This window comes from Prunus persica, chromosome G3 (assembly GCF_000346465.2).
Source record: "Prunus persica cultivar Lovell chromosome G3, Prunus_persica_NCBIv2, whole genome shotgun sequence".
Classification (NCBI taxonomy): domain Eukaryota; kingdom Viridiplantae; phylum Streptophyta; class Magnoliopsida; order Rosales; family Rosaceae; genus Prunus; species Prunus persica.
In genome coordinates this window covers 14,582,134-14,605,328 of record NC_034011.1, presented here as the reverse complement: position 1 = coordinate 14,605,328, position 23,195 = coordinate 14,582,134, and the positions used below count along the sequence as shown (strand labels likewise).

The window sequence follows — 23,195 nt, the reverse complement described above, 5'->3', positions numbered from 1 at the left end:
TACAAAAAATTAAACAAATCGGAAACCGTTTCGACATCCAATTGTGTCTTACAAAATCAATGAACACGGTGCTTTAAGAAAAGTACTAAAATTTCAATAACTCAATTGAGTGGTCACATGATATCGGATTCAAGTGATTTTTTGTAGAGATGATCTTTGAATGAGTATCTACAAAATAGACGGTTTGGATTAGTGAAATACAATCCGGAGTGGGGCATACAAGGGGTGTCCCTCAAATAAGCTTATTTGAGGGATCCCTCAATGGAAGCTCTCTGTACATATATATATGTATTATAATATAATATATATATATATATATACAGTCTCCTTCTATTGAGGGATCCCTCAAATAATTTTATTTGAGGGACGCCCTTTAGGGTACCCTACAATTTTTTTCCCAATGATCCAAACCATCTATTTTTTAGGTCTTCATTCATAGATCATCCTTACAAAAAATTAGACAAATCGGAAACTGTTTCGACATCCAATTATGTCTTACAAAATCAATAAACACAGTGCTTCAAGAAAGTACTAAAATTTCAATAACTCAATTAGTGGTCAAATGATATTGGACTCAAGTGATTTTTTGTAGAGATGATCTTTAAATGAGTATCTACAAAATAGACGGTTTGAATTAGTGAAATACAATTCCGAGTGGGGCCTATAAGGGATGTCCCTCAAATAAATTATTTGAGGGATCTCTCAATGGAAGCTCTCTGTATATATATATATATGTATTTATATATATTGTATATGTATATATGTGTTTATATATATACATATATATGTGTATATACGTGTATATGTGTACATTAATATATAATATAATATATATTACATATATACATGTATGCTATTATTATAATATTAATATGTAAGTGTATATGGGTATAATATAATAATAATATACGTGTATATATCTATATGTATATGTGTTAATATATATATACGTGTATATATGTACATTATAGTATATGTGTACGTAATAATAATAATAATAATAATAGTAATATATGTTATTAGTATTATAATATAACAGTCCCGATCTCTTAGACCACAGGAGTCCGAAAGAATGTGGTCACTCACCGTTGGATGTAAATTCAACGGTTCACTCACTCTTGCACTTCTTTTAAAAAACTTTTTTGAACCGTTAGATGTTACATCCAACGACGGGTGACCATAATCTCTTGGACTCCTGTGGTCCAAGAGATCGGGACTGTACAATATAATATATGCATCTTATACATTGGTGAACATATGACTAGTTAATCATCCCTTTTTATATGGGCTTAATAATCCCTTCCTAAAAAAGTGTTTTTGGTGAACCCGGTATTAGCAATCCCATCTAAAACTAGAATTAAATGAAATAAATATGATACTAAATTTAATCCAAACCAAATCTATGTACATTAAAAGTTTTCCTTTTCATGGGAACCACTACTCTGCAGCTGGCTGGTCCTGTCTACAGAAGGATTGTGGGCCATAATATTCCAACGGTAATGTTCCAGAAGGATTGTTGTCCATTTTTCCTCGACAAAAAATAAAAGAAAAAAACTATTTAAATTAAACGGATATGACTTCTTTTTTTGGGTGGAAAAACGGATAAGACTTTGCCTTCATGGAAAAGGTCACTTCTTTGCAACCGTACACGCGTCTTGTTTGACCCTCTTGTTAAACAGCTCCTATTAATTTAAGCCATTATTTAACTACAGAAAAACACCTAATACCCTCGGACGGCATCACATGTCAACATGTTTAGTAAAATCATTGAACTGCAAATGATCGCAACAGTCTATTCTTTTTCAACACTTCCATCTGTTAAAATGACTCCATGCCAAACGAAAACACCGAAGCACGGCGTTTGTCGATCAAGACCGAAAGTATAGGAGGTCAAAAAATATGAATAAAAGAGCTGCATTTCTGACAAAAGAATAAAAAATGTTTCTAACCATCTCTGGGCAGCTACCACACTAAAACTATACTCAGTATACACACATGATACTTTGAGATGCAGGAGGTTAACCCCCCATGATACTAAAAGCTCCCCAATTAGAGATCAGTTATATCTGTGAGAAAACTTACTAATTACACAAGTAATGAATTGGGAAGATGAAGCCAGCATCAAAGAACAAATGGGTATTGTCCTCTCTCCTCCGTGAATGTAAAATTAATCCGACCACCATGAAACACACAGAAGAGGCCACCACATATCAAAACCAAAATTGAACTCTGCGATCTCTAGAGACTTTCTACACCTCTTGCCGACATCAAACCTGCAAAAAGAATGCAATCCTGTTAGTAACATGGAAAACTTATGCATACAAACTCATCGACTGCATATAACAAAAGGTTTAAGCAAACGATAATTTCAACATTCATGCTCAAACAGGAAGCAACTAGGTGAAGTTCCAAAACCAATGTGCAGACATCAATGTCAAAACAGGAAATAAAATAAATTTTGAGAGTTTAAAAGAAATTTGGTAAAACTTAAATTTCTTTGCATCAACCCACAATATCCATGAAGCGCATGGTGAACTTAAGAATCATTACCCCAACCAACATGAATTTGACCACATATGAAACTCGGAATGACGGCTCCAAATATAACAAGCTAGACAACTTTATCATTATAATTTAATATTCTAGATACTTGAACCATGTCTGATGTCACATTAGTTCAACAATAAGTACGGCAGTAGAAAAGCAAAAAAATATATGCAAGTTCATCATAATAATTAGTTCAGGCAAGAATTCTAATGCAAACCAATGGAAAATCAGAAATAAACGTGTAGGAAAAATGAGACAGCAGCAGATGCAGAGAGTACGGGGAAATAATCTGAAGGTTTGAAGCAGACGCAGAGACTAAAAGGAAATATACAAATTCCAAAGGTTTGAAGCAGTTGCTTGACAGTACATACTAGCTCAGAAAGCATCCAATCAAGATCAATGGTTCTAACATGACTGAGATAATAAAAGATAAAATTTTAGATACATCAGGTAAACAGAACAGGCATTTCAAGTAATGACATACTTTATGCCCAGTGCCAAATAAACAAAACAACAGTAGTTTATCATTTAACTGCACAATGTATTGAGCATGACACGATCTGGAATATATTCCTAAATAATAGAAGGAGATGGTAAGATATTCCTAAATATCAATGATTAAAATTTACCTTGTCCCCCTTAGACTTTTTTCCCGTAACAAGCTGGAATATACGAAGGCCCCGGCTGAAAGCTTCATTAAACAATATCCTAGTCTGCATAGACTGAAACCCAGGAAACCATGATAATACTGCAACAGGAGTCATTACAATCACCCCGAACAATACATCATACAGTCGAGCCACAGAAACAACTGCGTTCCAAAGTATAGTGCGCTGTAGCCAGGGCCGGAATACTTGTGCTATCAATATCATTCCCCACCCAGTGGGAATGAATGCCAGAAGACTAGTGAAAATATCCACAAACTTGAACTCTGTGAATTCCAACAGGGCAATTATAACCAGTATTGCAAGTTTAATGACAAGAAATTGGACCAACCGATAGTAAATGTGATCTTTTGCTGCATATCTGTCCCGAGCATATGCTATTACCACAAAAATTCCAAAAGCCACAAACACAAAGATCCAAGACAACAAGTAAACAGCAATACTGGTACTTCCAGCAGCAATCCCAAGCTGGTATACAATCCCATATTGGAAACAGAAGAAGCGAAGGTCTAAGATTATCTCCAAAATCTTTCCCCAGAGGCCAGTTGTCCTTAGATGATCCTGCTCCTCATACCACCATCTTTCCCAGCTCTGTTCAGCTTTTGCAAACACACTGCCACGATACCAAATCCAGTTCATGAAGTCATCAAAGTCCTCTACAGTCTTCAACCAATCAAAGCCAGAAGGATTAAAAACAAAGGGTGCCATAAACCATGACAAAACCAGGAACCAACTTGTGATGGTCATGGCTATGTAAACAAATGTGGCCTTAGCTACAGGACTATGTGATGCATAAACGATAAGTATCAAACCAAGTTCAATTGCTTTCACAAAATGACTACGAGCATAGAGTCTATAATTCTCCGCAAAACTCTTGTGCTGCACAACAAAGCCACGACCAGTCGCTCGATACTTTGCACCACCATGAAGAATAGTTCGCCCAAAAAAGTGGGTACGAGTTCCCATGGAGAATGTGTAGAAAACTGATGAAAGCTGGAGCTGCATTGTCAAGAAATCCCACACAGCTTGAAGGAACCCATGCTCAAGAGAATTCTCCACTATCATTGGAAGGGCAGTGAACAGACCAAGTTGGATAATGAACTGCTGATTTAAGATTGTACCAAGTGCTCTGTTGCTAGTATCATCTGCCAATATAGAACCTTCAATACCACTAAGAGCCAGATAAAGCCGGCCCCAAAGAAATGCGTACACAGTAAGAACAACCATCATTGTATTAAAAAAGAATCCCACAGTGGTATAAAAGAATGATAGCATCCGCAAGAAATCCAGCCTATGACCCAACCTATAGACATCTCTGCTGAGAACTTGCTCGCCGTTACCACTAGCAACCTTGGCCTCAAACATGGAAATTTGGTTGAACCCAACATCCCTTCCCTTGCCCACTTGAATATATTCATGGTGTGTGACATTTCCACCACGCAATGTGCAATTAAAGCCAGCAAAAATATCTTCACTGATGTTAATCACCCTGGAAGCTTTACTGATGCCACCTCGAGTCAAGAACCAAAACCGGTCAAACACATCTGGATGACCATAATGCATTCGAATTTTCAAAGGGTTTGCCAACACCCGCTGTCCCAATGTGACAAAACTTGTTTCTTGAGCTGACATAAACCAAGCAAGTGATGAGACAGAACCAGTAAAAATATGCTCCCTGACTCCCAAGATCGTAGGCTTCCGTATACCATAATAGCGCCTATATTCTTCCAATAGATTCCGCATTTTAAGTGCCTCCTCAAAATAATTGTCTTGGTTCATATCAATCGTCTGAACTGCATCACCACGAGTGAAGATAATGGCATGATTTTGATTCTCTGGTTTTCCCTCTCCAAGCTTCAAGGGACCAGGCAACTTTATGCGGTAGATTTCAACTTCCTTCTCCAATTTCTGATCAAACTTCACAAGAACAGAGTAATACTCCTTCTCATCCCTGCCAGTTGAAACTTCATCAAGATAGGCAACTCGAAGGGCTTCATTGGTTTTCATCAAATACAAAATTTCGTCAGCATGGGGATCTTTTTTCGCCTTTTGCGTTCCGTATATCTGGCAAGCAACCACATATGTATATTTCATCAGAGCGGTTCCATACTCATGACCTTTGTATAACAAGTTCACACGACTGCTTGTTCTACTTAAACTCCGGGAAGAAGGTGACCTCTCCGAGGTCAAACCATCCAAGCTAATATCTCGCATCATGGAACCAAGCTCTTGAGATCCTTCCCGAATGTCCATCTCTGATGCCGAATCCAGAAAAGCCAACATCTTAAGAGCCCGATAATAATACATCATTCCCCTTACAGTCCGAGTAAGGGTCTGGCCTCTGTAAGATGCCCAAAGCCTGAGATCTCTCAACTTAGTTGTCCATATTTCATCGTCACTCCCCATTCCTTCTCGGCGCATCCTCTCCTTAAAATTTTTCCACTCATCAACATAAATTGTCTGCAAATAATACAGGATAGAAATCCCATCTTCATTCTCAGTGCGCAGTTGTTCCTTGTTGTACAATACTTCTTCACTGTAGTAAGGGGTCAGAACACTGAAAGCCATCATTTTCTCAACTTGGGGGGCATGGGGCATGTTCATAAATAAGGAGTTACTGAAGAAGGCAATTCTGCGTCTTGCCTCAAGGTTAACTGGGATATTTTGCATCGAGTCCCGAGAGGTAAGTATTGTGTGCAATCGCCGAACCTGCCGATAGAAGAATACATTATTAGGATCAGGCAACTCAACGGCATTTTCAAAAAGCAGCCCTGCAGAAGAAGCTGGATTACGAGAAGCCAAACCATCCTCCATCAGCTGTTCAGTAGTTCTTTTCTCCTTGAAAAAATCTCGAATGGCAATCTCATAAATGGCCTGCAGAGCATTTACCACCTGATTAGCATCTTTCTCAGGTTTGCTCAAAAGCTCAACAAGTTTGATCAACTTGGCATGGAGCTGTGGAAGCGCAGTCGTTTTAAATGTTTTCGTGAACTTCTCAATCTGAACAGAGTGATCAATTTCCTGAAACAAGACTGTCATAATGGAATGCTCTTCTGTGTTACGTTTGATAATGTCAAGTAGCAAGTGCTTGATGCAATCATAAGCTTCTAAAACAGCACAGCGCCTGTACTCATTCTTGCATATCTTATACCAGAGCCACTTATCAGGAGCATCTACCAACTCTTTGGCCTGACTAAGTGCCAGCAGCAGTTCATTGCACAGAAGAAAACAAGGCCAGCGTATAACCCTGACATTCCAAGAATTCTGTGGCAGCTCTAACAACTCAAGCTCGCAGTCAGAAATTATATCTTCTTCCCTGAAGATCAAAATTATCTCATTCCATATCAAGGCAAACTTGGTTGCCTCAACCTGGTTAGATTCGAGCTTCTTATATGGCCGTCCAAGCCCGTACCTGAGCTTCAACCGGTGGATAGCATCATTAAACTTACTCCTCAAAGTACCCCTTGCATTCAACAGTTGCTCTTCTGGCATGAGATTAAACTGAATTGCACTTGCAAAGAACTGGAATCTCAGCCTCAATTGCCCAATATTCCGTATCTCACCCAAATGTGCAAACAAACCCACTCCTGCCCCCACAAGAGAGGAGTAAATTGCATAAAAAATCTGCAAATCCATGAGGTATATCAAAACTATTGGAAGCCACAATAATCCCACTGCGAACTTGTTGCTGTTACCGAAGAACTGATGCCATTCATAGTTCACATCCTTCATTTTTACGAGTGCTTTTGAAGGGCGAATCATGGGTTTAATCTGCATGAAGTAACTGAAAAAAAATTTTGTCGCAAGCACGAAAATCCAGAACAAAGTGTACTTTATATTGTCCACAAGGCCTTCCCTCAAGCCACGGCCAACAAAAGTTCTGCTCTGAAACCACCATGATAACATGTAAAATATCTTCCAGTTTGTGTTCTCAAGAAAATTCCGAACCCAAGGAAGAATAAACAGGACCAAGGCCAAAAGCTCTGGAAGGATGAAAACCGCTGCCACCAAAAGAAAATTCACCACACGCTTATTTGCCTCGGAGGACCACTGCCTATCCTGATTTCTCTGGGTCCATATCCTCCCGTAGAACACCCCAAAAACAATAATCCACCCCGCAGCAACTACGCTCTTCAACACCATTCTCACTCCGAGCCCCAAAGTCTCCCTTGAAACCAGACTATACTGCATCCCCACATCAAGCAAGGACTGCAAAAACCTGAAACCAGCCCAAGTGAAGAACACAGTCAAAACCTTGACCTGCACTTCCCTCTCCTCCAAAGCCTGCCACGGATACTCCCTCTCCTCCCAAGCAACAATAATAGCTGCCTGAAGGAACAAAATCAACATGATCCAAAGCTTGTCAAAGCTCCTAAACAAGTTCCAAAACGACCTCTGCTCCACAAACCCAGTCTTACCCACATGCCTACTCTTACTAGAAGTAACAAAGAAGTTACTCCCAATATCAACAGGCCATTTTAGCTTCTCAAAACACCTCTTACTCCAAAAATACTCATTGATATCATCATAGTTTCTCCAAACACTATGTGGGGCAGTCCCATTCTTGCTACTCTCAACCTCAGCTTTAATGGTCTCATAAATGGGTTTCACAATAGAATTCAAAAAAGCATTTTCCCCAGAAACCGAAGGCATCACGGGCTGACCCGTGTTCTCATCAATATAATCCTCCAAGATCTTGTTCAATTCCATGGCCATATTGTGAAAAATAAAGCACAAACACTCAGGCACAAACCTCAGATTCGCCGCCTCGCCCCAGATCAAGAGATACAGCGACACATACAGGAGCTCACGCCGCTGGTCAGAGGCAGTGTCACGAGGCCGGTCGGAAATCCAAATGTTGGACTTTTTCCCCAAATACGAGCACCACTCGGTGTAATTCTTGAGCAGCTTACGCCGGAACTTCCTCAAAACGGCGCCGTCGAGGGTGTCGATGTTGTCCGGGGGAGGGTTGAGGCGCATCTGAGCGTTGGCGAGATGGAGGACGATGTGCTCGCGCTGGTTGCGAACGTTGTCGTATTGGAAGCCAAAGAACAAGGCAAGCCAGTCGAGGAGGTCCATGTGGGGCTGCCATTGGGCGTATGGGGGACGCCGGAGGTTTCCGACGGCGCGTAGAGCAGCAGCGGCGGCGCGTACCTCGGGGAAGCGGAGAGAAGGGTGGTCAGCTAGGAGGTTGTGGACGGGGATGATGTTGTAAGGCTCCGAGTCCGAATCGAAGGAGGAGGATTGAGTACCCTGGCGGATACTCATGGCCTGGAAGTTCGGCAGAGGAGGTAGCACGGAGAAAGTGTGCGTTGGGCGGTGGTTTTAGTTTTTCTGTTTTCTGCTTGCTGTCTTGGATTCTGATGAGGGTGAGAGAAGGTGGAAGAAGAAGAAGAAGAAGAAGAAGAGGAAGGGGGCAGCTGGGGATGGATTTTAACGTGCAAAAGGAATTTTTGAGGGAGAGAACGAGGGTCGGGGGGCGCGTTAAGGTTGAAACGCTGTCGTTTCATTGCTTTTTCCTTTTTCTGGTCCTCCTCTTTCTCTTTCTCTCTCTGGTTCTCTTTCTTCTGTTTTACCAGTTACCGTCTAATTTCAAATATTTTGGCTCTTTCCGTTAGTGGTTTTCTTGTTTTTTCCTTTTTTCTCTTTTTTGTGTGTGTTTGTTTATGGTATGGACATACTGTGAAATTTTCAACTTTGGTATTAACATTTTTCTGGCATTCACATGTGGGAAGTCGTACCGGTACCCAATTACATGCCAAATCGTGTTATTTTGAGTTAAGTTTTCTTATACTCTAAGTTTACTCATATATTTTAGATTAATATATGTTAGCAATCAAGTTGAATAATGAAAAATTTGGATTCAAATAACAATAGTATGAATTACTCTAAATTAATCTCATCGTTGGTGAAGGAGTTTCGAACTTAGGTGTAAGAGGGAGTTCACTACTTCGGCCAATTATTCTAACCTACTTATGATACATAACATTTGTTTGGTAAACATGTTATAAGAAAAGTGGAATAGATTTGTTGACTGACTTGACAATTGAACCGACAAATGGGGAAAAGAGGGGAATGAAACGTAAAAATGAATTATTATTAGAGAATATGGGTTATAGTGATTTTTAGAGGACAATATGAGACATTGATTATTTTTCAGGGGACATTAGCATAGTTAAACCAAAAAAAATTTATATAATATGTGACAAAAAATAAAAAATCTGTACTGAATATAGCTACTTATGTGACGAAAAACTAAAAAAAGAAATTGTAGACCGACCCATGAGCTGAAGCACTAATGCCATGATTTATTTGCTAAATTAGGGATTCCAAGATTTATTTGCTTATATATTTGAAGTTCTAGAAAAGGTGACTGGTAAAAGGAAAAAAATTAAATAAAGAAAAAGAGAATCTAATACTTTATAAATTAAGAAAATGTTAATTTGCTTCTTTTTAGGCGCTTTTTCCCCTCGCAAGGCGACAATCATTTGTATTCTTCTACTGTGTCTGTATGCGCTGCGCGTCTGGCTGGCGAATGTCCCCTTCCCAATCCAACGGCCAATGCTAAGTTAACGTCAAGATCTATTTATGTTAAGGTCAAACGCGGCTTCTTTCTTAAAAGATAAGAAGAGAAATTTCAAATTGAAAGGGTCGTTTTGGTGCTTCTGGAATCTGTCTAGGCCGGATCCTGTCTTGGAGCTGTATTTGAGGATTTTTTTTTGAAATAAAGAGGATAGATTTTATATATAATTAGAAAAATTAGTGTATAGTTAGCAAAAATTTATATTATTAGCATTTCATCAAGTTATATTTTTCAAATTTCATATTAGGTCAACGTCATATTAAATTTAATTGATTTTAAATAATAGGTCACATGTCCCTTTCATCTGAACGTGCCCACCGTCGCCTACCACGACTCACTCACTGTCCCCCTAAACCCTAATGGGACAATATCGTAGATCACATTCAATTAAATTGATGAGTTTTGAACCTATGACCTCCCACTTTGAATTAAGTTGTTTCTTTACCAAGGAAACTAAATCTCAACTTATGCTCAGTTTTGAGTTTTTATATTATTTATACTGAATCTTAAACATCAATTAAAAGTTTTTTTTTTCCTAGACTTTCAAGCATGTGCGTCATTACCACCTGAATTTTTAATTTTTATTTTTAACAACTTGAACTTTGTAAAGTGTTGCAATCCACCACCTATGTCTAAATTGAAGGGTATTTTCGTCAATTAACTATAACTAAGAATAATTAGGGCTCATTTGTGAGTGCTTCTTCCCCAAGCGCTTATGCCAGTAGCACTTATGACATAAGCGCTTCTACAAAGAAGCAATTTGTCGTTTGGATGTCACATTTAAAAGTGCTTTTACACTACATAAAAGCGCTTTTGATATTTTGTTGAGTGTTTGGCTCACACAATAAAAGCGTTTTTAAAAGTACTTTAAAAAAATTTAAAGAATCCCAAAATATTATAATAAAAATAGGAAATAAAAACCAGATATGTCTATATGGCAGTGTCTACAGTATTGTTCCTAAGATTCAGCATTATGGGTGTATGGTTGATCTCCTAGGTCGAGCCGGACACTTAGACCAGGCAGTGAAGTTTATTGAAAGCATGCCTATCAAACCAGATATCTCTATACAGAGTTCCTTGTTGAGAGCATGTATATGCAAAAGCGGGTAGGTGGGATGTTGCTTTTGGTCTTTTAAACAACCCCCCAAGAACTTCTATCCGTGTAGTTAATAATCTGCAGATTTGTAGAGATTGCCATTCAGCCATGAAACTAATATCTCAGGCCTACAATAGAGAAATTGTTATCAGGGATAATTACAGATTCCATCGGTTTGTAGATGGAAATTGCTCTTGCAAAGATTATTGGTGAATTCAGATCATAATTAGCAACCTATGCTCAATAGTTTTTCATCTTCATCCAAACTCTAAAAATTTACAAAATCAATCAAAATGTTAAAGATGAAGGAAAAGACAAGAAGTTGTATATGTAATAGTACTTTATGTTCAGTCAAAAACTAGTTCAAGATTACACAACAACTCTGGTCACAACAGAGACTTGAAGTAGGGAGCCAAAAAAGTCGGCTTATCACCCTTCTACATGAATTACAAGGAAATAGCACTTTGATGGCATACATCATCAACGTCTGATTTTATGCCATTTTAACAGCTTCCCAAATCTGCTCCTTCAGGTCCTTGGGCAATTGAGTCCATTTCTTGTCCACAAGAGGGACTCTGGTGCGTGCCAAAACATCAATGTAAGATTGCATCTCAACAGCAACCTTGACATGTGGTTTGCCCCTTTTATTGTACTCAACCACAGGCTTAATCTTCTGGATTTTTCTCTTCATAAGACGGCTCATTGTGTTGATATTGCGAGTCGATTTTGGCTCCTCATCAAATGTCGCTGAGCTTGGGTCTTTCTCGGAGGTTGAAGTAAATCTCATCTTCTTCGCGAGATTGCTTTGAACAAATTTGGCTTCACTCATTTGAGCCTTTAAAATTGCAAGGTCCTTACTTTGACCTTTTGATACTTGAGCCTCTTTACTTTGAGATTTGGAAACCATGTTTAGAGAGAAATAAAAACTGCAAGTAAAAAAACGACGTTTAATTAAAAAGAATGACGTAATATTACAGTGAGGACATCGGAAAAAAAAAAACAAAACTGTCGTGATATTCTTTAGAATGATGGATGTGAAAATCCGTCGTGGTAAGAGCTTTAAAACGACGTGAGTAAGAGAAAACCGCCGTCTTATTACGAGTCCATACAAAAAAAATCGCTCATATTTCTCTCTCCCACGATCGTTTCAAATAAGATGACGGTTGTATCTTATTAACGTTGTATTTATTCTAACACCACGTTGGTTATTAACTACAGTCGTGCTATTTGAAATAGCACGGATTTAATTACTGTCGTGGTGTGTGAATAAAACGGTCATATACAAGACAAAATCGTCGTCCTCATACGACGTGAGAGTGAGGGACTAGTCATTTTATTCAAACCAATGAAAGATTTCGTCATTTTGAAAGGATTCTTGTTTCCAGACTCGTTCTTTAAAAAAAAAAAAATTCAAATGATGTTTAAAAAAAAAAAATACAGAGTGAGAAAATACCTTTGGCTTGCAAAGAAAGTTTTCTTCTGACGTAAACTTTGGAGTTTTGGAGACAAAGACGAGGAAGATGAAGAGATTCAGACACACTGCTTTTGGGAAATGAAAGGAAACTGAAAATTTTTATCGGTTAGAGACAACGTAAAACTTTAGGTTAGGTGATGAAAAAGTTTTTATATTGTCCCAAAGATCAATAAGACGATGGTTTTGTCGAAAACCGCCCTAGTATAACTTTACAACGACTTTAAAATAGTAGAAACCAACGTGGTTATCTAGGTTTTACACGGAAAAAGTTTACTCTTGAAGAAGTGATATTATAAGTTATGACACCGCGCACTTATAGAGAACCGTCGTTGTTGGTTTTAAAAGTCAATGAATTTAGTTTACCAAATCGACGTGGTTAGAGTTTACACCACTGCAATTTACTTTTTCTGGCGCGGTACATGCTTTAATATGTCCTTATTTAGTACTAAACGACGTTAATTTTTGTTATTAGACGACGTGATGTATAAGAGGACCAACGTGGTTAGTAATGATTATTTGTATAAATTGGGTTTTTTCTCGCGTTCTTTCACCTTCAGTTTTCAATTAAGGTTCCACCTTCTTCTTGCCCTTGGCTGCCGTCCTCACTTCAGGCCTTGGCTCTCTCTCACCTCTCTGGAGGCAATAGTTTGAATGTTGATGTGTGTGTGCGTTTGTTTATCTGAAAGACACAAACACGCATACATCATCAACTTCTAAAAAATTGTCTTTCTGAAAGCTTGCCGTAGTCAAATTTTAGAGGCAAATGTTTTGGATTTTGACGTGTATGTGCCTTTGTGTATCTCGAAGACACAAAGACACATACATCGTCAATGTCTAAAAAATTGTCTTTCCCAAATCTTACCGTCTTCAAATTTTAGAGGCAAATTTTTTGGATTTTGATGTGTATGTGCTTTTGTGTATCTGAAAAACACAAAAACACATACGTCATCAACTTCTAAAATATTGTCTTTCTCACATTGGTGGTTCGATTATGATGAGGAACACAAATCCCACTGGTAAGATTTCATATCTCTTGGGATCTCATTTTAATTTGCTTGTGACGACGGTTTTCTTTATAAACTGTCGTGGTTTTTCTCAATTCTTGTCATTCTGTTGATCTACTATTGTAGTCTACAAAAATTCAGAAATAAATCTTAAAAAGCAATACAAATTAAGATGACGGTTTACAGATAAGGTTAGACGTATAAAATGAATAAATACGACGGTGCTTTTAACTTCATGACGTGGTAAAATAATATTATACATCATTAATTGAACAAACCGACGTGGTTACTACAAACTTATGCGGACAGTAGAGTCGGTTACTACAAACTTATGCGGACAGTAGAGTTATAGATATCGTCGTAGTACACTGCCAAATAATAAGTCGATAAATTTATCTTTACCGTCGTGGTACATTGATTTAATACGGCGAAATTTTATAATATATCAACTTGGATTCCTTTGGAATTATACAACGCTGACTAAGAAAATTTGGTCATGTTTATTTAGGAGTTAACACGGCAACTGTTTTGGTAAACCGTCGTCTTTACTTTCTACATTAGTGGCTTCATAGTTGCTGTCATTGTTTTTGGGCTCAGAGTTTAACTCTGAAGAAAACCTTTTTAATAAGACGACGCTTTTTTAATTTGGTGTGTCGTTTAAAAAAAAATATCCAAACGGATCTCAATTTTTAGGTGTTTGAGTTACTTATCCACGACGGTTTTCTGTTACTGTCGTCTTTTTAAACACGACGACGGTTTTTTTTTATCGTCTTTTTCACTTTTTGTAGTAGTGTTAAACCAAAATAGAAACTTTTTTTTTTTTCCAATTGAAATAAGGAAACCTAATTTCACTAGAAGAAAGAAGTCAAAATCCAAAGTCTCTCTCTCTCTCTCTCTCTCTCTCTCTCTCTCTCTCTCTCTCTCTCTCTCTCTCTCTCTCTCTCTCTCTCTCTCTCTCCAACCACTCCAAGAAGTACTGCCACTTATATCACCATGAAATCTTCTGACAGAGCCCTTCAAGAACTTAAGCTTTTCCATACAATCGATCGCAACATATATTCTCGACTGTTGAAGGGGTTAGGTTTTGACCCTATCCTATCCAAGTATATCGTAGCCCTTTGGCACACGCTTGAAAGACAAAGTATTGGCCAGAAATTTATGGTGAATACCTTATTTTTGCACGATCCATTCTTCAATGACTTGGCAAACGAGTCTTTTGAGTTACTGAAACGTTTGTATTCAGATTGCGTTCATCCTCCATTCGAGGACACCGATAGCCAGTTTCTGAAACTGCGTCTTCTTGTTCCGGTAAAAGTTTCACTAAGTTCTGTGTTTAACAAGGAACACACCAAGCAAATCATGGAGGACTTTGTGAACGAAGTGTGTGAGAGTGCTTTTAGTGATATATAATAGTGCAACAAGGGTTTCAAAATTCAGTTAATTTGTGAGTTGATCCTAATGTTATTGAGGCTTAACCTTCGTTGCCAGCCCAAGAAGCATGTGAAGAAAGACATGATCGGCACCAGCCTAATGCTGACAAGAATGAAATAACTTTGTTCTTGACCTTCTCAAGGGGCCATCCTGTTTCAGAAGAACTCAGAGGCTTCTTTACAAGGTGCTTCTCTGCTCTCTTTTTTCGTATTAGTTAGAGTAACATGGTAACTGATCATATATTCTCGTATAAAGCATTGGGTCGAATCTCTATTTAGAGACGGTACAACACACGATTAGTTAAGATGTTACAAATAATTTTGTTATTCTCTATTATTATAAGATTTGAATTAAATGTTTTAATGCGTCAAGTATATATGATATGTAGGAAATTTGGAGAGTGTATAGAAGCAATATGTATGGGAGCAGAGGAGCGAAATTCGCAGCCACTGTTTGCTCGTGGTGTTGTTAAGTCTTCCTCAGACATCACAAAAATTCTTGTTGGCGTAGACGACAGCGGCAAAGTCAAATTCTCAATTCATGGGAAAGATGTTATCGTCAGACGCTTCTTTCCAAGACAAAACAAGTAGGCAGGCAGGGAGCGAACCATAGATTGGATGGGCTATAGGCTATAGGCAGGCAGGGGCGTGGATCACCATGAAAGATGTTTTGTTGTGTGAGTGTTGGGTCCAAATTAGTCATTATCTCGTCACGGGCAATGAGATGAAATTCTCTCATATGTGGAGAAAAATTCATGCGGTATTTTGTGAAAGATCAGGTTCGACTAGTACGGCAATGGAATTGTCTAGTAGGTGAAAAAATTTCAATAAAGAGTTGGGGAAATGGAGAGATGTTTTGACAAAAGCGAGGGACAACTATTGAAGCGGGGAAAATCTTAGCAATGAGATAAATTATTTGTAATTTTTGTTTTATTAATTTTAATGTCCTAATTTTTTTTAATAAATGTTTCTTGCATTTTCAATATTTTATTAATATTTCTTGCATTTCCAATAATTTTTTAATGTTTCTTGCATTTTCAATATTTTGTTAATATTTCTTGCATCTCCAATAATTTTCCAATGTTTCATGCATTTTCAATATTTTGTTAATATTTCTTGCATTTTCAATATTTTTTTAATGTTTGTTGCATTTCCAATATTTTGTTAATGTTTCTTACATTTCCAATATTTTTTAAATGTTTCTTGCATTTCCAATATTTCATTCCAGTGTTCCTTGCATTTCCAATAAATTCTTTTTAATAGATTATGCAAGTACAAATGTGGTTTGGTGCTATTGGGCAAGGCAAAAAAACTTTCAACCATGACCAATGTTGGGAGGTGGTGAAGAATTGTTCGATCTTCTGAATTATTCCATAGGGTCGGATTGTTGTGTTCAACGAGACGTCACTCCATGGTTCAACGGCATCGGGTTCGCCTTTGAATTCCTCGATGAGTCAAGACTCACCTATCCAAAAGGAGCTGAGGCCTATTGGGAGAAAGGCCGTGAAGGCGAAGAGAGGGAGTAATTCTAGCAATGATACATAAATTTTTTTGGAGCAAATTGCAAGGCACGGTGCCGTGAGAATTTAATTAGACATGAAAACCCAAGCGGACAAGAGGGCAATTCATGATGAATATGCCAGAGAAAGGGAGTATGTACGCAAATAAGGCATTGAGAAGAATGATCAAGAAACCATGGCCATGGATACAAGCCATATGTCCCCTAAAACAAAACAATTTTGGAAGCTAGAACGAAGGGATGTTATGAGAAGAAGACTTTTATGTGACGATGGACCTAGCAACACAGATTGGTTCAATGATCAAAACCATTAACTTAGTTTGCTTGCCTTTTATTTAATTGTATTTTAATATTTTGTATTCAAGTAGTTGTAATTCATGTATTTCATTTAATTAGTAGTAATTCTTAATTAGTTGTATTGGTTTTTTTTGAGTGTATAAAGAAAGCATTCAATAAAATACATTTTTATTCAAAACATTCCATACATCAAACAAAACATAATTTATTTTTTTTTTTTAAAAAAAACCACAACCAAAGCATAACTATAAAAAAAACCACAACCAAGCTCTCCAAAGTAGTGGACTTCCCCATCTTAGCAATCTCATCTACCTGATCAGCAAATGAACCATATGCCAGCATTCGTATAACAGCTGTAAGCTTTTGCTCCGGAAGAAGTCCCAAAAGCCCAGCAGCATCACACTTTTGAACAAAGTATGCATGGTAATTGCAAAAATCATGCATGACTTTATTGAACAAATGAGGTTGCATTCTATATCGCCCTCAAAAATCAACATTAGACTACAAAGAATTTGGGATAAAATAATCTTCCAAAAGATTCTTACCCCGAGAATGCCTATGTCTGTCCACATTCGAGCCACGACCGACTTGTGAACCAGGGCGGTGGCCTTGGCTTTGTTGATCAAGCAAAGCCACTGCTATGGCAACTTGTTCATCTTCTTCTTGATGCACCCTTTTTCCTTCAGCTCATCTACGCCTTCTTTCTTTAGTTTCTCGCTCTTGCCTCTCCAAGCATCTCTTCATGTCTGACATTGAGAATGGAGTATGAAATCTAAAATATGAGAAATGAAATTATAGAGAAGATCTTGTGTGAGAGGTATGAGCTGAGCCTCTGGTTTTACAGAGAGATTTAGGCTGATTTAGATGACACGTGGAGCAATTTTAGAGGATAAAAATCTTATCTGAAATTTGAAACCGAAAATCTTATCCGAAAAATTCACTTGAGTTATGAGATATGAATTTTATAATAAATATTGACATATAGGAACCCAAAAATCTTATCCAATATTATCCAAATTAATTGCTTAGGTTTTTTATTATTTTTTTAAAAAAAAAGAAAAATGAATAGTATTTGTCCTTTGCCATGGCAACGGGTGGAAACACACCTTACTTTTTGCAAGGGCTGCCACTATTCACGTGAATAGTAACAGCCCTTGCCTTGCCCTTACCCTTTGCCATGCCAAATGTGTGGAAGTGCTCTTATAGGCAACAAAGGCAGGGACTAGGGTTGGTTGTATATGTCCTTTTATTTTATTTTTGGTAAATACCATCATATTATATGTTATGGATGTTTGTTTTTACATACTAATTACAAGATAATTAGCTTTTTTCTTCTTCAGATAATCCTTTGACTCTGTGCATATAATCTAAAAGATGGAGCTAATAACAAGAATTTTACTCCAATAATCTTTCTATTAGAGTATTTTCACCGGTGCTCAATTGCTAGGCAAAAGGGAGCCTAGGCTTGGAACAAGCCCCCCAGCAATGAAAAACAGTTCGGGCAAAAATGGGCCCCATTTACCCGGTCAACCCAAAGGCAATAATTGCTTGAGCTGCTGCCTGAATTTGTAGATCTCATGTTGATGTCAATTTAAATACACAAAAAAAGGAAAAAATACCAAAACTTTCAGATTTTTTTTCTTTCTATAAATAACCAGTCATGTTCTTCACTTTCCCTACCAAAACTCCATACAAATTCCTCTCCTCATATTTCATGTGAATAATGCTTGCTTTTACTTGCCACGACAATGGGTGGAAAAGCAAAATAAAAAGGGTAGGGCAGTCTCTATTCACGTGAATAGTGTCTACCCTTCCTTGTCCTTGCTCTTTGCCATGACACCATTGATGAAAATGCTCTTATATTTTTTAATTTCTATAATTTTACAGTTGGAGGGGATGAAGATCGAAGCTCCGTATTCTACATTGCGGCAAAGTTTGAAATTTAAGACAAGGAAAAAGAAAAATAATCTTCTCCATGCATCGATTTAGTTGTTAATAAAATAATTTAATCATGTAACCAAAAACCAATTAACAATAGATGAAAAAAATTCAAAATCAGTTAAACTATTAAGATAAGACTTTCATTTTCGGATGTGAGATAATCCTTTCAACAGTTAATACGGATCTCTTTCATCAACAATAGTATAAATATATAATATTGGACCGACAACATCACTTTTCACTATCAACAGAGCCAGAATTAACATCTGCATCCTTAACATTTTGATACTTGTACAACTTACCGCACACTAGATAATAACCAAAATTGAGCACCCCAACAACAACTAACATCCAATACACATTGTCTAGCTTCCCATTATTTATATCGTTTGGTAACCACCTTGTAACGCACTGAACCAAATTAGTCACACCTGTGCTTAAATAAAATGCAATCCCAATGACCAACGAGATCATCGCCGTCGATGTGCTTCAGAGAGACACTGGAAATTCTTGATAGTCCAATGCAACTTGTCCCGGAAATTGAAATGCCTCTCCAATACCTGCCAAAACCAACTGCGGGAAAAGCCAGAAGGCCTGCATTGGGACAACAGGTTGGAGGTGGTTGGCTTTGGCTATTTTGAGCCTTTTTTACTCTACTAGTGCTGAAAGAGCCATGCTAAGAACATTTAACACGTGGCCTAATCCTATACATTGGAGGAACGTTGGAGATCGACCAGTCAGCTTCTGCCACATGAGACATAAGAACCTATCAATAAGAGTGAGAAAGATGGCTGTGGAGAGTAGGACAATGAGTATAACAGAGCCAGATGGCATTTCGAAATGAGGCCCAATGTGACGGTCCATGCTTAGAGCTTGCAGGACTATCATGCTGGACTGGACTCCTAATGGGGTACTTAAGAATATGCTTGTTGACCGTAATGGCAAAATTCATATAATTGTCTTGAAATCTTTGACCTGTTGTATTGTGCCAAGTCTCCATGGTTTTGCAATGGAACCATCTGATCTGATGTCTCCTTCAATTTTTTGTGCTGCACGGTTTAGGAATCTGTATGCAAAGAGGGGACATCAAGTTTGTATTTCTTAGTCCAAATTTGAATCGATATCTCAACTCTATTTCTACGTGATCTTTATATTATACGACATTGACTAGTTTTTTTAAAAAAAAAAGAAAAAAAAGAAAAGGAAATTGTTGTCTCGCACCAAACTAAGAATCTAAGATGGCTAAAATTCACTCTCTGACAACATAAGCATTTATCCGACAACAAGAGTTTGGTAAGATAGCATAACTTTTCGATACAAGTAATTAACCTTGTAAAGTTTGTACCTGAAACTGGTGCTAAGTGTTCCAGTCACCATGCCTTGTTTCACTCCATCATGTCCATCATAATAATCCTTGCTTTCGGAGGAGAGCTGGAGTTTCCTTTTTCGAAAAGCGGCAACAACAACACGAGCTAAAGCAACAAATGGACTTCCTTGTGGCTTATCAATGTTAATTATGTTGGTAAGGACACATAGGCCAAACCCCCATCTCCATCCAGCATTGTCCTCAATGTAGACAATAACTGTTAGGGCTACAGCTGTAGTAGAGTATTAGAGTAAAGAAGTACCAGTTGAAGAAACTCGCTTGATACTTAGGCTTGTCAAACTGGTTTGCTCCCATTGTTGCTAGGGTATAGCGGGTACAGCCCAAGCCAATAGAAGCTAGAGCTTTACCAGCATACAATACTACATCTTGTAATGTTGAAGTGGGTTGGCATAACTCTGATCCCACAACACAAGGTTGAGGCCTCAACGAATTCAGCGTCGCGGTTAATGCTAAGACAATTATGCCCTACAAAATATTTGAATCCAAGATTATGCAGGAAGTTTAACAAGTTAAAAGGTTATGTTGATATCTGATATGTTATACTGTTAGATAATTCATCTCTACATGATCAATCTAAGATCAGATTGACCAGACGATGTTATATTGTTAAATTCAACCATTAAATGTGAATATATAACTTGTCCCTCAATTTAAGCCCCTAAATTAAGCCTTTCCACCCAAGTACTTAGCTAGCAATTGCCAAATAAAAGTGAATAGCAACTAAAATCAAGCACATATCAAAAGTTTTATTCATGTGTTCACATAAATCAGCAGCAAAAGAATAGGCACAGATGGAACAAGCATGTAATAAGAGATTGACTATTTTATTACCAGCAAGGAAATGCAAGAGGAAATTGAGATAACGGAGAATGAGCCAAAGAGAAAGTCAGCTACGATTGCTCCGATGATTGGGAAAAAACTTGAAGAACCATGAACCACATTTGCAATCGGAGCAGCATCAATGCTCTTAACATTGAATTCTTCAGTCAGAAATACAATCAAATTTGAGAGCCATCCTCCGGCTGTAAGTGTCAGGCCTACCAAAGCCCCTGCGCAATATAGAAGTTCATAATCATAACTCGGATACTATGTTCGACAATCACTACACTAGTGCGAGTTAGCAAACTAATAAAATGAAAGAGATGGAGAGAAAGAGAGAGACCAGTAATGAATGGGAAAGTGATCCAACCACCGCGCCTGCGACCGGAATGCAATGATGATGCATGGGCTTCATCATTGTGGGAAAGGGACTCATCCATGTTGGAGGGTCAACTATTTAAGCTAGCCCAAAGTTGTTGATGTGCTTACAACTTGTATGGCATGTTTACGTATCAGTAATGGAGAAAGTAAAGAATCAAAGAATTTAGGAATCGGAGAACTACTGAATCGGTATGGGAAGAATCATTCACATTAAACTGTTTACTAAACATATTGAATTAGCAAAGGAATTGTCAAACAAAGTGGGTAGAATATTTTCAGATTATATTTCATTCTCCAAAATGAGGTATTTATAATAAAAGAATACAAACCCTAGTAGAGTTATACTAGGAAACTAAGATAAAGTCCTAATTACATAATATCTATACAAAAGGAAATAAATAGAATCATAATATATTAGGAAGTAAATCTCCTAATTACACTAGGATCTCGCTAACACTCCCCCTCAAGTTGGAGCAAAGATGTCGCATATGCCTAACTTCTCAAGCTAGTTGAGGAAGTTACTGGTAGAAACAGCTTTTGTAAGGAAATTGGCTAATTGATACTCAGAACTAATGAACGGGAAGGAAACAATCTTCGCATCCAACTTCTCTTTAATGAAATTTCGATCAACCTCCACATGCTTTGTATGGTCATGTTGCACCGGGTTATGTGCAATTGCAATTGCAGCCTTACTGTCACAATATAAATCCATAGGTTTCTTAGGTCCAAAGCCAAGATCTCTTAATAATCTCCTCAACCACAGTAACTCACATACGCCATGGGCCATCCCACGATACTCAGCCTCAGCACTAGATCGAGACACCACCTTTTGTTTCTTGCTCCTCCAAGTAACAAGATTACCACCAACAAACGTAAAATACCCAGACGTAGAACGCCTATCAGTAGCTGAACCTGCCCAACAAGTATCTGTGTATCCTTCCACATCTGTATGACCATACTTGGAAAACATTAACCCCTTGCCAGGAGTTACTTTGAGATATCTCAAAATACGCGTCACAGCTCCCATATGGTCTTCACTAGGCGAGTGCATAAACTGACTCACTACGCATATGTAATGTTAGGACGTGTATGAGCTAAATAAATTAATTTCCCTACAGGCCGTTGATAGCAATCCTTATCAGTAGGAATTTGATCAAGATATAACCCCAACTTGTGATTCTGTTCACTAGGAGTATCAATTGGTTTACAATCCAACATTCCAGTTTCTGCAAGTAAATCCCAAATATACTTCATTTGAGACAAGAAAATACCATGCTTAGATTTGACAACTTCAATCTCGAGAAAATACTTCAAGTCACCTAATGATTTCATCTCAAACTCAGAAGCCAGATATTTATAGAGACTTTGTATTTATGTCTGATCATCTCCAGTTACAATTATATCATCAACATAAAGTATTAAAGCTGTCAATTTACCATTGCGGCGCTTCAGAAACAAAGTATGATCCGAATTACTTTGCACATACCCAAATTTCTTCATAGATGTAGCAAATCTTCCAAACCACGCTCTTGGAGATTGCTTCAATCCATACAAGGACTTCCGCAATCTAAATACAACACCCTCCTTAGAGGTCACATGAATACCAGGAGGAAGATCCATGTAAATCTCTTCCTGGAGGTCACCATGTAGAAATGCATTTTTGACATCAAACTGCAATAAGGGCCAATTGTGGTCAGCAGCAAAGGATAAAAGCACACGCACAGTATTGAGCTTTGCCAATGGAGCAAATGTCTCCAGATAATCCACTCCATATGTTTGAGCATACCCCTTGGCTACCAATCTAGCCTTGTAACGATCAATGGAACCATCAGCCTTATGATTCAAAGTAAACACCCATCTGCATCCAACTGTTTTCTTCCCTTGTGGCAAAGGAACTAGATCCCACGTCTTATTATTGTTTAAGGCATCCATTCCACATTCATGGCATCTGTTCACTTGGGGTTAGATAGAGCATCCTGCAGCTTAGTTGGCACACATACACTAGATAATTGACACAAATATGATTTATATGACTTAGATAAACGATGAGTT

At 37.8% G+C, this 23,195-nt stretch overlaps 2 protein-coding genes and 1 pseudogene across 2 annotated transcripts; 1 reads left to right on the top strand and 2 right to left on the bottom strand.

Annotated features, from left to right (window-relative positions):
* LOC18766055 (callose synthase 12) lies at positions 1,882-9,120 on the bottom strand. Its single transcript, XM_007198843.2, has 2 exons — positions 3,177-9,120; positions 1,882-2,273 (listed from the first exon to the last, which is right to left on the bottom strand). The coding sequence occupies exons 1-2, from the start codon at positions 8,478-8,480 to the stop codon at positions 2,268-2,270; spliced, it is 5,310 nt and encodes a 1,769-aa protein (XP_007198905.2). The 5' UTR covers positions 8,481-9,120; the 3' UTR covers positions 1,882-2,267.
* On the top strand, positions 14,363-15,390 carry LOC18766028. The gene is made up of 3 exons (XM_020559976.1): positions 14,363-14,753; positions 14,858-14,984; positions 15,189-15,390. Exons 1-3 carry the CDS (start codon positions 14,363-14,365, stop codon positions 15,388-15,390), a joined length of 720 nt encoding a protein of 239 aa, XP_020415565.1.
* LOC18765983 lies at positions 18,788-21,202 on the bottom strand (annotated as a pseudogene).